The sequence below is a fragment of the Papaver somniferum genome, chromosome 9 (assembly GCF_003573695.1).
Source record: "Papaver somniferum cultivar HN1 chromosome 9, ASM357369v1, whole genome shotgun sequence".
Classification (NCBI taxonomy): domain Eukaryota; kingdom Viridiplantae; phylum Streptophyta; class Magnoliopsida; order Ranunculales; family Papaveraceae; genus Papaver; species Papaver somniferum.
Genome location: NC_039366.1, coordinates 124,503,110 through 124,515,570, shown reverse-complemented (window position 1 = coordinate 124,515,570; position 12,461 = coordinate 124,503,110). Strand labels below are relative to the sequence as shown.

The 12,461-nt window shown below is 36.4% G+C and overlaps 2 protein-coding genes across 2 annotated transcripts; both read left to right on the top strand.

Annotated features, from left to right (window-relative positions):
* LOC113312537 lies at nt 1-807 on the top strand. Its single transcript, XM_026561285.1, has one exon. It carries the CDS (start codon nt 1-3, stop codon nt 805-807), a length of 807 nt encoding a protein of 268 aa, XP_026417070.1.
* Nucleotides 808-5,727: 4,920 nt separating this feature from the next.
* LOC113312536 lies at nt 5,728-6,990 on the top strand. The gene has a single exon (XM_026561283.1). It carries the CDS (start codon nt 5,728-5,730, stop codon nt 6,988-6,990), a length of 1,263 nt encoding a protein of 420 aa, XP_026417068.1.
* The last annotated feature ends 5,471 nt before the right edge of the window (nt 6,991-12,461 follow it).

The following is a 12,461-nucleotide window of genomic DNA, read 5'->3' as shown; positions in this document are numbered from 1 at the left end:
ATGGTTAACAAGGGTTTCTCACTAGCTTCCAAGTGCTGTGTTTGTAAGCAGGATCAAGACAATATGACTCACTTGCTCTGGAAATGCAAATTCAGTAAAAGCATATGGACATGGTTAGGTAACATTTTTCACTTTCCTAATCCATTTTCTTTTGATGATATTATAAAGTTTGCAAAACACAAAATCCCAATTGTTAAGGAAATATGGCTAACATCTGCCTTTTTAACAACGAGAGAGCTTTGGTTTCAGAAGAATAACATTATGTTTGACAATGACAAGCCAAATGGGAATAATTTTAAGAGAAGAATCACGAATTTAGTTCAATATGGGGGATACATAATGCATGGTACTAGATGGGGGAAACAATATGATTTTGATATTCTTAATGCTTTCAATCTAAGTAATAGAAGAACTAAATTTCAATCAATTAAGGAATGCTACTGGACAAATCTAAAGATTGATTATGTATTGTTCTGCTGTGATGGAGCTGCAGTTGGGAATCCATGTATGGAAGGATTTGGTATAATAGCAAGAAGCAACAGTTGTGAGGTTATAAGGACTGTATCTGGAGGTTTAGGCATATCCACTAATTATATTGCAGAAACTCTTGCAATTATATGGGCCATTGAATGGGCAGGTAAGCTTCAGTGTTACAAAATCATCATCAGGTCTGACTCTAAAACTGTTGTGGAAGATTTTATAAGAGGAGAAGTACCCTGGTGTTTCGAATCAAGATGGATTAAAGCTTTCAAAGCATTAACTGGAATTCACTATCCACTGCTACAGGGAGATCAATTTCACAGCTGATGATTTAGCTAAAAAGGGAGCAAAACTTCAGATGGGACAAGTCATTCAATATATTGGAAGATCTTATAGTTTAGTTCAGGTAGAAATTCCAAACAGGATATACTACAGATTTTGTTGAAATTTTGGTCTGTTGTAATTTTTTGCTTTTATTTCCTTCACTTCATTTTGTAACTCTCATTTAGTTTTTTTTTATTAATAAAATTGGGTGATTAAGCAAAAAAAAAAAAAGATTTGATGATTTGCAGGCCAGCCATTTGGTGGAAAAACTTTGAGAACCATTAAATGCCCACAAACATACCAAGGTCTCTGAGAATTAACACTGATGAAATCACTTTCAGCTAAGAATCTGATAAGAACTTTGTTTTCCAAACCATTGAAGGTAGTAACAAAAGGAATTTGAGTTAAAGGCCACTGGTTGCATATGTAATAACTAACATAAGAGGTAGGGGTCAGGGTTTCACAACAAACATATCCAACCATATACCATTTCCAACTATTATCATCTTCAGCAAGTATGACAGTTTTATCTATGAAGACTAGTTCAGCTAGAGAAGAGGGCAGAATAAGTTTTTCTGCCATTTGTTTAGTGAGGTTTTGAATTTCAAGACTTTCAGAGGAAGTAGAGGTCAAAGGTGAAGAGGATTCCATATAAAATACAATAAATATGGTGTGGATACTAGTTTTATCAGAGAAGAAAGGTTGTCTAGGGATTAAAATATGAATATGAAGGAAAAAGATTCTTGTATCAGTGCAAGGATGATGAAAAGGTCCTATCATGAAACATTGGAGATACAACCAAATAAAGTTATCATAGGCATTCCGATCCTTAAAATGGGAACTCTGAGATGGTTGAATAAGGTCTGAAACATGGGGAGGTGGAGAATGGTATGGTTTAATGAAAGGTTCCCCTTTTTTACACTTAAACAAAGAGCTTGTATCAGTGATACAAGATAATTATGTGCCCTTCATTTGAGCAGTGGAAAGAGACGTGGGCTTGAATGTCACGTGGTACTTGTGACTAAGAAACAAGCAATAGGTATATTTTACCAGATTACTTAACGTTATTCTTTGTACGTCAAGTTCAAACGTAAGCATGATGGATATGAAGGTTGGTGAGTATTTAAGAGCTTTGTCTTGACATAGATAATAACCCTGAGTAGCTTTGCACATTCTTCCAATTGCCATAAATATAGTTGTGGGTTGTGAAAATAAAATCTGTTGATGGTGAAATTGGGATTTATTATGGTTGTGCTTGGATTTACTGGTATTGGAAAAAGAGGGTTTTTTTATAACTTGATGGAACATGCTTGCCCGGGACAGGACTGAAATAATCCAACTGTTGTAGGTACCCTAATTAAGAACAATGCCTCCCAACAGGTGTTGTTTGCTTTGAACCTCCATAAAACCAATAGTTTTAATTAAAATCCAAATAAACTTTTCAAAATTAGGTGGCCTAATTACAATCCTCTTAAAGGTAATTCCAATAGAATTGAATGCAAATGAAACGTCTAAATTTAGACTTTGAAAATAGGGTTTAATAGGGTAATGATGGTATAGGAAGGGTTGCACATGAAATTGAAGTGGTGTGAATAGCCAAGAGACAAGATGCTTGACCAAAAACCATAAAAGATCATTTATGGCTAATCTACCACCCTTATTTAAGAGAACATGGTAATAAGCCGAGTGTTATACCAAATTAAGCAAAGAAAAGAACAAAGAGGGAAATATATTAAGAGAGGAGATAATGGCCAATGTTGCGTCCAGTTCCACCGACGGAGGAAATCCAGGCTTACCACCTGATTCCGATGCAATGCGACATGCAAAAAAAGCAGTTGAGGCTTTAACCAGTGTAGAGATGGATAGATTGATTGATCATATGCATCTGGAGAAGACCAAGAAGATAGAACAATAAGAGAGGGAAGAGTATGAGAGACAGAGAATTGAGAATGATGAGGAATTGCAACTATGGTTGAGAAAACTTGATGTTGTTGATGCACGCCGACATATGAGAAGGTTACAGAGGAGAGAAGAATGGAAGGTTTCATTTGGAAAAACTCGAAGTATGACTGAGAGTGATAGTGAAGATGAAGAGAAAAAAGATTTTGAGGAAGAATAAATGGAGGAAAATAGTGATGATTCCAGGAAAATGGAGAAGAGAGCAAGAAAACTGGAGAAAAATAAGAGGGAAAGGCATGAGTATGAGGAGGAGATGTATAAGCGTCATCTTGCAGAAAAGGCATAGAATCCCCGTAAGGTTGATCGGACCATGTCAGAACCGCTAAATATTGATTCTGATGGAGAGGAAATTCCTGGATTGGACAAAGATGGAGAGCCTGTTTTTCTGGTGTGACGGAGCCTTGCACTGATAATGATGAAGATGAGGAAGATGAGGATGAATATCTCCAGGGGCCTTATACAACTTCAGACAGTGATGACGGTAAGGGTCCTTACTATGTTTTTGATGAGTTGAACTATACCAGCGACAGTGAGGATGATTCTGAGTAATTATCTCTGAAATACCATCATTTTCCTTCGAACTAGAGTGCTGAGAATCTCTTGAACATCTTCGTGAAAATTTATGAGGAAACTGATGGTATTAAAAGTCGTTGAAGAAGTGCATAGAGAAAGGAGTTTCAACATCTAACATTTCGTGGTAAGATCTTTTGTGGTGTTTTACTTTTTGGGTGTAAGAATTTCTTTTTTTGTGAAGCATGGGGTGATTTTGTGGTTCTGATGGCAACAAAAAATGCATATAATGGTAGCTGTTTGAAGAGTTGCAGTATAAAAAATAATATGACTTTGCTTAGCAGTTAGGATTGCAAAGTTACAATCTTGATTTTTTGTTGTATAAAAGGGTTGTAATGGAACTGAAGGATTTTCAGATGTGTTAGGTTTAATTTTTTGCTTATTTCTTCTTCCCTGTAATGTAATTACTCTGGTTATGTTCTTTTAAATATTTGGATTTTCCTTAATGCTTGAATTGTGCCGATGTTGGTTTGCTGTTTATGGACTTTGTTGTCTGTTATGTTGTTTGTGTGATTTTAATGGCAGTTGAATGAGTAGTGTAAATGTGCAAGCAGGTGATGATAGTAAAGAAAGATTCTAGGATTCCAATGATTGTTGAATACAGATAGGTAAAGGTGCTTGATTTGAGCTTGAGTTTGCAAGGATGAACACTGAATTGCATTTGAGGATTATTACATACATCACTATGACGGAGCAGAGCTCAAGGAGAGAGAATAGAATGTGGATAAGATTAATCAATGGTTATCAGATATTCATCCGACGACTACTATTTTTTCCCTCTATAAATACCTAATTTCAAACTCATTTTAACTCACACCAGATTTCTAAACCTCTCTAGATTTTTTCAATATCCAGTTCTTTTCATCACTCTTCCAATTCCTCAGAGAGCATGGCTGATAATATGAACATGGCTGAGTTCGCTGAGTTCGTAGCAAACCCACGTGCTGCCGAAAATCAAAGAGTTGTTAATTGTGCCAATGTGGAAAGTGAAATTAGGAGACTTCAATTTATGAGGCGAAAACCAAAATTCACTACTTCGGAAGATGAATGTATTTGCAGGAATTATAGGATGCATTTCATCCCAAAGCATTGTGCCAAAGGATTTTTGGGAAATTTCAAGAACAAACAATGAACCTCTACAATCATGATGTTTCAGAGTTGATTCAGCGCTTCACTATAATTAAGCAAGAAGTTACTAGGTATGTTACTTTACTTCATCAAGAAGGTTCAAACTTGAGAACTGGTGAAACCATGATGGAATTTCAACAAAGGTGTTGTGCGGAATATCATCGCATCTATGGAAAAAGATTCCATTTTGAAAGTTTCTTCGAGATTTTAAGATATTTGCCCAAATATTTTCCAACATTTATGTTGTAATTTCTCAATTGTCCACTTAAGTTCTTATGTTTTAATTTTTTAATTGTCTAAGTATTAAGTTTTAATATTTGTTTAAATTATAAATTATAAGATTGGATTAAGAATATAATTAATATTAATTTTCAACAATATTCGTCAAATTTTCAAATTCATTAAACGTCCATATAATCATTAATAGTCATTTTACAAAACATAAAACTAGACAATAATTGGAAAGACTTCAAAACTAAAAATTTGGGACAATGTTCTTGATATTGTTAATCTTCTTCATTTCACAAAACTTCCAATCGATACGCTCATGAACGGAATTTCCTTTGTTTATCTTCTTCTTTGGTTTCAAATTTGTTTTGTTTTGATTTTCCTTGCCTTGAGCTTTTCTTTGCCTTTGCTTTGATTTAGTTGCGATTTTGACTTGGTTAACATCCAAAACTTGAAGACTTCTTTGCTTCTTACCTGTTTCTTTATAACTATCACGTATCTTCTTAACGACACCTTCAAGCACTACTCCAGAAAAATCAAGTTGTGTTGCCGAATCAAGTTGGGTTTGAAATTATGCCATTTGGGAAAATTCAAAAAAATAAATTAGATTGAGAAAGAAAAAATAGAGAAATTTAGATTAAGAAAGAGAGAATTAGAGAAAGTTTTTTGTGTAAAATTTTTTGGGGTAACTTCTGAGTTTGAAAATTACCTATTTATAACGATAAAGAACTAACCGTTGGCGCTAGAGTTAACATCGAACGGTATTCATAATATCACTGGCGATAAAATCTTTATCGCTGGCGATATTGAAAACATCGACCGCTAGAAACTCTGTCGCTTAGTGGTTTTTCTATTGTGGCGCAACTCGTTTGCCATGCCACCTGGTATGACAAACAACATTTTTTTTTGCCGTACCCATACGAATAGGCCTTAGTACCCTACAATGTTTCTCTAAAACCACATCTAAAACCACAGGGTAATTGCGAAACCCTAATTTTCTACTTTTTCAATCGACATTTTCTACTCATTCAATCGACAATGTGGTTTCGCTCTCTTCGAAATACAGTAGCTCAGATCAGGTACTCTAATGGGTATTCTTCAAGAATCAAAATTTCATCTTTTCTTCTTACTGTAAATCCATCTCCTTTTCTTACCAAGGTTAGTTCTATATCCTTCTCTTCCTCTGTAATTGTTGTTAACACCTCCCAATTTCACAACCCATCTTCTAATTTTTCTTCTATTGTAGCATCATACCCAATAAATTCAGTTGGATTATCAGAAAGTGAAGCTATTTCTGCTTCCAAGAAAGTTCATTTCGAAACAACATCAAAACCAGACTCAGTTCTTAGCCTACTTGAAAGCTATGGATTCACTAAGCCCTACATTTCAAAACTCATCACCAGAGCACCATCCATACTCTCATCTGAACCAGAGATATCCCTTAAAACCCAATTTGATTATTTCAACTCTAAAGGGCTTTCTGGAATTGACCTCGCCAAGGTCATCTCTAGTGAACCGCGGATTCTTAGAGCGAGCTTAACAACCCAAATAATCCCAGTATTTGATATCCTCAGGAATATTGTTCACTGTGATGAGAATGTAGTTCTTATCCTCAGACGCCACTCATGGATTCTTTCCGACAAGCGATGTATAAAAAACATGACGCTCAACATTGAGCTTTTGAGAAATGAAGGTGTCCCTCAATCCAATATTTCTAATTTTCTTATCTCCCGACCAAGAGCACTTACGATGAACACTAGTAAATACAAGGAGAGTGTAGAAGAGATTAAGGATATGGGATTCGAGCCCTATAAAACTACGTATCTTTTAGCTATTCATGTAATCAATGGGTTGAGTAAATCGAATAGGGAGTCAAGGGTGGCTGTTTACAGGAGATTCGGTTGGTCTGAAGAACAAATTCATAATGCATTTAGGTACCATCCTGTGTGTATGATGACTTCTGAGAAAAAGATAACCTCGGTAATGGATTACCTTGTGAATCAAATGGGTTACAGTTCGTCTTATATTGCCCAATACCCCAGTATTTTTTGTTATAGCTTGGAGAAGAGAATTATACCTAGGTGTTCGGTTTACAAAACTTTAACTTCCAAAGGACTGGTTAAGAATCAATTTTCCTTAATTTCACTTTTGGCACTCTGTGAGAAGTCTTTCTCAATGAAGTTTGTGAAAGAGTATGCTCAAAAAGTTCCACAGCTGTCGGAGGTCTACAAAGGTCAGTTTAATTCTCAAAATCTGCTTATCAGTAGTTCTTCTAAAAGATTGTCAGAGGGAGTTAAATAGTAGCTTGTATTAGTTTGTTCCAGTATCATCGTAATTGCAGTATCACAAGCGGTCAGAATTGTAGGTTAACAGATTCTAAATTGTGCTGCATTTGATTTCTGGCATGACTCATGTAATTACAATGTAGGGTAGTATGAGCTTAAAAGAGTAGTAGAGGGGAGATAGATTGTTATTTTTGAAAGCAGAATAAAACTTGTAGTCTTTACTTTGCATATTCATGTGGTGATAAAGAATCAAGGCGATCAATGAGAAATCAGTTACACCCAAATTTGATTTTTCCCAAATCTAAAGGGCTTCTGGAATTTGCATTGCCAAAGTTCATCTGTAGTCAACTTCCACTATGGTTTTCTGATTGACACCAACATCATTTGTTCTGATTTTCTTTTTCGAAAATTTGCATAAAAACTCTTCATCAGGCTATAGTTCAGTTTCACTCAGTTTCCTTATTGTGTTTGGTCATTTTCGAATAACCTGGTAAGTCCTGAACTTGTCATCTGTAGTCAAACTTCCAATATGGTTCAGGCACTTGTCTATCTGTTTTCTTTAGTTCTCTTGCCATTTCGTAGCTGAATTTTCTGGTTCGATATATTACTAGTATCACTTAGTGGCAAAGGTGAACTGAGATGATCTATACCATTCAGAGTAGGGGAATTTTAAAATTGTTGGAAACATGATTATAAAGCACTCATTAACTCCGTTTCTATCATTTTCCTTCTTCCATTTGTAAGGTTCTCTATTGCGGCTGCAACAGAACCCGTCTTTGCATTAGGATCTTTTTGATTTTGTTAATAGACATCATTGCTCATTCTTGTTGGTTATCTTTCCTACCCTTATATTATCTCCGTGCTTGTGATTTTTCCTTGTTAGTTAGACAGATAAACAAACAACAGCACCGTCAAAGTAATAAATTGGGTGGCTGACACACTATGGAGCCGTCAGATGGTGACTTTGGATTTACCATAAGCTTTTTGAAAATTAGATTTAGTAAAAGAATTCCCTTGTGTTTATTAATAAACAATCAACTGTAAACCCCAGTAATACCTAAGTACCTAAAAAGACTCTTAGGGCAATTCTTGTGGGAATGAACAAACAAATTCTTTTGTTCAGCCAGGTGGATGGTCAAACTAGATTTTCCACTATGGTAAAGCATTGGGCGTTAGACTAATAGGCGCGCGAGCCAGGTTAAACCGCTGACGTCAGTAGATCCAACGCAGGCGTCGGGAGGACAAACGCTGGCGATGGAAGAACCAACCCGGCGTCCGAAGATAAAGCGCCGGCGTTTTTGCCACGAACGCCAACGGGTAGTTTTTTAACATTCGAATTTCACTTTTTACCTCTATAAATTACCACAATCTTCAAACAATTCACTCACACCAAAATTCACTTGAATTTTCTCTTCTAAAATGGCTGAAAAGGCGATCACACTTTTTTGCGATGCAAGACTTGAAGCCGATGTTTCTAAGATATGTGGGAGTTTTAAAAAGATTGAAAATTGTAAAAGGGAAGTGCAAGTTTTAGAAGTTGCTCCAAGAAAATGTTCTGCTAAAAGGCAAAGAAGAGCTCCAGTTTTGAAAGTTAACAACACAAAATTCAAAAACAAAGGTGAAACTGTCAAAGAGCGCGTTGAATGGAAAATACGTCAAATGAAGATAAACAGGAGGCTAAAACTTGTACTTGATTTTTATTGAAGTTTTTATTATTGTGTAAGTTTATATCTTGTAAAAGAATTGGTAGTAATATCAATGAATGAAAATGTTTATATTTTAAAATAGATTTCCACTTCAGATTAAGTGAAATTTATTACAATTTATTAAACTTGCAAATAACATCAAACTACATTTTAATAAAACATCAAACTACATCAAATCCAGCAACATTCTCTCTGTAAAGTTCATAGCATTCAAAATGCCTAAACTCTCTCCCGCTTTCTTCGGTAAACTTGGTCTGAGCGATGGTTTCCAGTTCTTCGTTGGATAATCCAGAATTGCTACGATGAACCATCCACAATACTTCCGTATAATGTTTGACTTCATGAGTGATGAATGCAATTCTTAGTTCTAGGCTCTTACTGTTTCTTATGGCTTCGTTCCGCGATGCTACAAAATGTCCCAATACTCTTTCCCAGAAATTGTCATTGTTCATTGGTCTCACCATACGATGTAACCAACATCGAACAAGATCAACATCTTCTTCCACTGTAAATTCCGGTAGCGACATTCGAGTGCAGTAACGATGTGCTTGAGATGGACCATCTTTTAGAATTCTGAAACACGTTTCGTAACGAAAAGGCTTACCGTGAGCTTCCTCCCAATTATCAAGAGCTGTTTGGATCACTTCATCTTCAGTTACACCGCTGAACTTTTCTCGATCAATTTCTATTACCAGAGCAAGAAATGGCTGGACTGCAAGCCTAATGGAATGAAACCGAGCACGCAATCGACGAGCATCTCGGTTTCCTGGGTTTTCCGTCAATGAGACGAACATTAAAAGACGTTCTCCCAAAAAGAACTGTCATGAGAAATAGCAACACCAGTGATTACCCTATGAAAGAAATATGCTTTGCATAGAGTTATATCCTCTTCTTGAGTAAACTTGGGACCACGATTTCTAACAGACATTTCTGCAAAGGAGGAGAGATTTACGAAAAAGAAGAAGAAGAAGATGTGATTTTGGAGATGGGAGGAATGAAATTTATAGGTCGAGAAAGAAAAGTTTGCCGTTGGAAATCGAAATTTTGTCGTTGGCGTTTGTAGCAAAATCTCCTGCGACTTTCCTTTGAGCGCCCGCTTGAATTATCAACGCCTATTTTCTATTATAAATACATCACTAGGTTTTATTCTAAACCAACCGATTTCTTTCTCATCATCCACCATGTTTTCTAAAGGCAAAGCGAAGCAAATATTATGTGTCGAAGCAAAAGAGGTATGCCCATTATGTTTCATGGATAACCACAGTCTTATGCAATGTCCTTGGATGTATTCAAAGTGTCCGCGGGAAGGTTGTTCACACATCAGAATGGTGATTAAATCACAACCGTAAAAGCTCAGGTATTTGCAATGTCAAGATCCCAATTTTCCAGAGGAACCACATATGCTAGATGATGCTATGAAGATTAAAAAACTTCAAACTTAAAGCCAAATTGAAGAAAAGATTGCAACACTTTGCAAAAACTTCAAACTTAAAGCCAAATTGAAGAAGGAGTTATTACACTGCAAGCATTGTGGATATGGAGATTACGAATACAAACATTGTCCACAGAGAATCAGTTCATGCTCAAAGTCCTGTTGCAGGACTTTTATGCATTTGCGGACTTCTTCTGAAGAAGACACATATGGAAGACATTTCTGGGAATGTCCCAGGTATTCTTTGGTGGATTGGGCTGATTGAAGTTGTAGGACAAATCGATTCACTATGGTATTATGTTATTTAATTTGTTGTTTATTCTGTGTTATTACGATTATCTAAAACCATCAATATCAAGTAATTTAAAATTTTCTTCGATTAAACATTGCACCATCAATTTCATAAATAAAAACATACTGCATTAAACAACCACACCATACATGAGAATAAAAGAAATACATCAGATTAAAACAACTACTACATAGGCGGCGTCAGTTCTCGGCGGGTGGTGGAATTCCTAGGGCGACGTAGGGATCGTATCTGTTGAGCACCCTAAGAATGTTGAAACAAGCATGGAAGTCGAAAGGACGATCGCGGTGAGATGCTTGCCCCATTGCTAGAGTTTTGGGCAACACTTCATGTTCGGCTTCACCGTTGAGCTTATTTTGGCGATTCTCCATTAGTTGGGGGACAAAATCCAATATATTCATACTAATTACACTAAAACGATGTTGCAATCCGTGAGAATCACGCCCATGGATGTTCCCAGTTTCGACGGTGAACATTCTGTAAACTTTCTCCCAGAAAGTCAACGTTGAATCGGCTACATTACTCATGACAACATTTTGTGTGTGAGAAACAAAGGCTCTACAAATAGCTAAATCATCTTGTTCAGTGAATCTAACAGCACGAACTCTGAGAGGCATTTTTGTAGATGATTTGAGAGTGAAGAATGTGTGAATTTAGAGTTGAAATGAGGAGTATTTATAGAATTCAAAAAATGTAGCCGTTGGATCAAAGGGTTTTGCAGCCGTTCAGATTGAGCCGTTGGCGCAATAGAGTCAGACGCTAGCGATTCTAATACGGACGCGGGCGTTCTAACTAAGGACGCACGTTGGTTATAAAAACGCTGACGTTTTTTTCTTCTGACGCCAGCGTTTGTAGAGATGTCGCCCGTCCTTGATACAGAGGCGTGCCAGATGTTCCGACTCGATGTTCAAATCAACAGATTTGTTGATCTGAACATCCATTTTTCATGTTTGTTCATTCCATAGTGGGAGCAAAATGAACAAACTCTGAGTTTGTTCATCCCATAGGAACTGCTCTTAATGATCTTTATTCTGGCCTAACAAACAGAGAAACTCGAATTGTCAAAAAAAAAAAAAAACAAACAAGCACTTAGCTCCTATAAGGCTGAAGAAAAAAGATGGTTGGAACCGAATGTTGGTCATAACTGTGTTGGTACACCAAACCCAGAGAAACATGCTTTTGAGTCCACTATTTGATCTCCATTGCGCCCCATTAATCTGGAGATTATCGCCATCACTCGTTCATGTAAGCAAAGGTCGGGATACTACTTTCCAGCTAGGGAGTTTCTGTTTGAAGCTTCGTTTAGATCGACTCCAGTCTCCATTACGTCTCATTAATCTGTGATGCAGAGCAATGCTATTATTTATAGTGAAGAATAGCCGCGGAGTTATAACTTGTACAAGCTTACAATTTGTCTGTGTTGTGTCGCTTTTTCAGAATTTTCTTCTTCAAACACATAAATGATTAACTGGACATGCTTTTATAGTTGGACAATTCTGCATGATCTTTTTATTTTTGCTCACTTTTTTGTCAAGTCTCTATCCTGTAGCATAGATGTTTGTATTTCTGTTGTATAATCTGTTACTTAGAGCAAAACATATTATAGTATGCACTCATTAACTGTGTTTTGTATTCTGCCATTTTCCTTCTTTCTTTTGCGAGGTTCTAAGATAGGATCATTTTGTTTTCTAATAGTGAAATTATCCATTGCATGATACTTGTTATATACCAAAAAAGAACAGCACAAAAATTAGACATCATTGTTCAGTTTCGTTAACTTCTCTTACTCAGTTTACTGTGATTCTGCTTTTTCCTTGTTGGCCAGATAAACTAAGAACAACACTATCAAAGTAAATTATTTTAGCGGATGACAAATTGGGTTGGGTGGGGGGGTGGGGTGGGGGTGGGGGGGTGTGTGGTAGTTAGATGGCGACCTTTGGACTTGAAGATTAGATTAGTATAAGACTTCCCTAGTGTTTATTAAAAGCAATCAACTGTACACCTTCACACTTGAACAAACAAACACAAACACCTCGCTC

Excerpts from the sequence above, each read along its gene's own strand:
- LOC113312537 (XM_026561285.1), top strand. The coding sequence starts at position 1 with ATGGTTAACAAGGGTTTCTCACTAGCTTCCAAGTGCTGTGTTTGTAAG.
- LOC113312536 (XM_026561283.1), top strand. The coding sequence starts at position 5,728 with ATGTGGTTTCGCTCTCTTCGAAATACAGTAGCTCAGATCAGGTACTCT.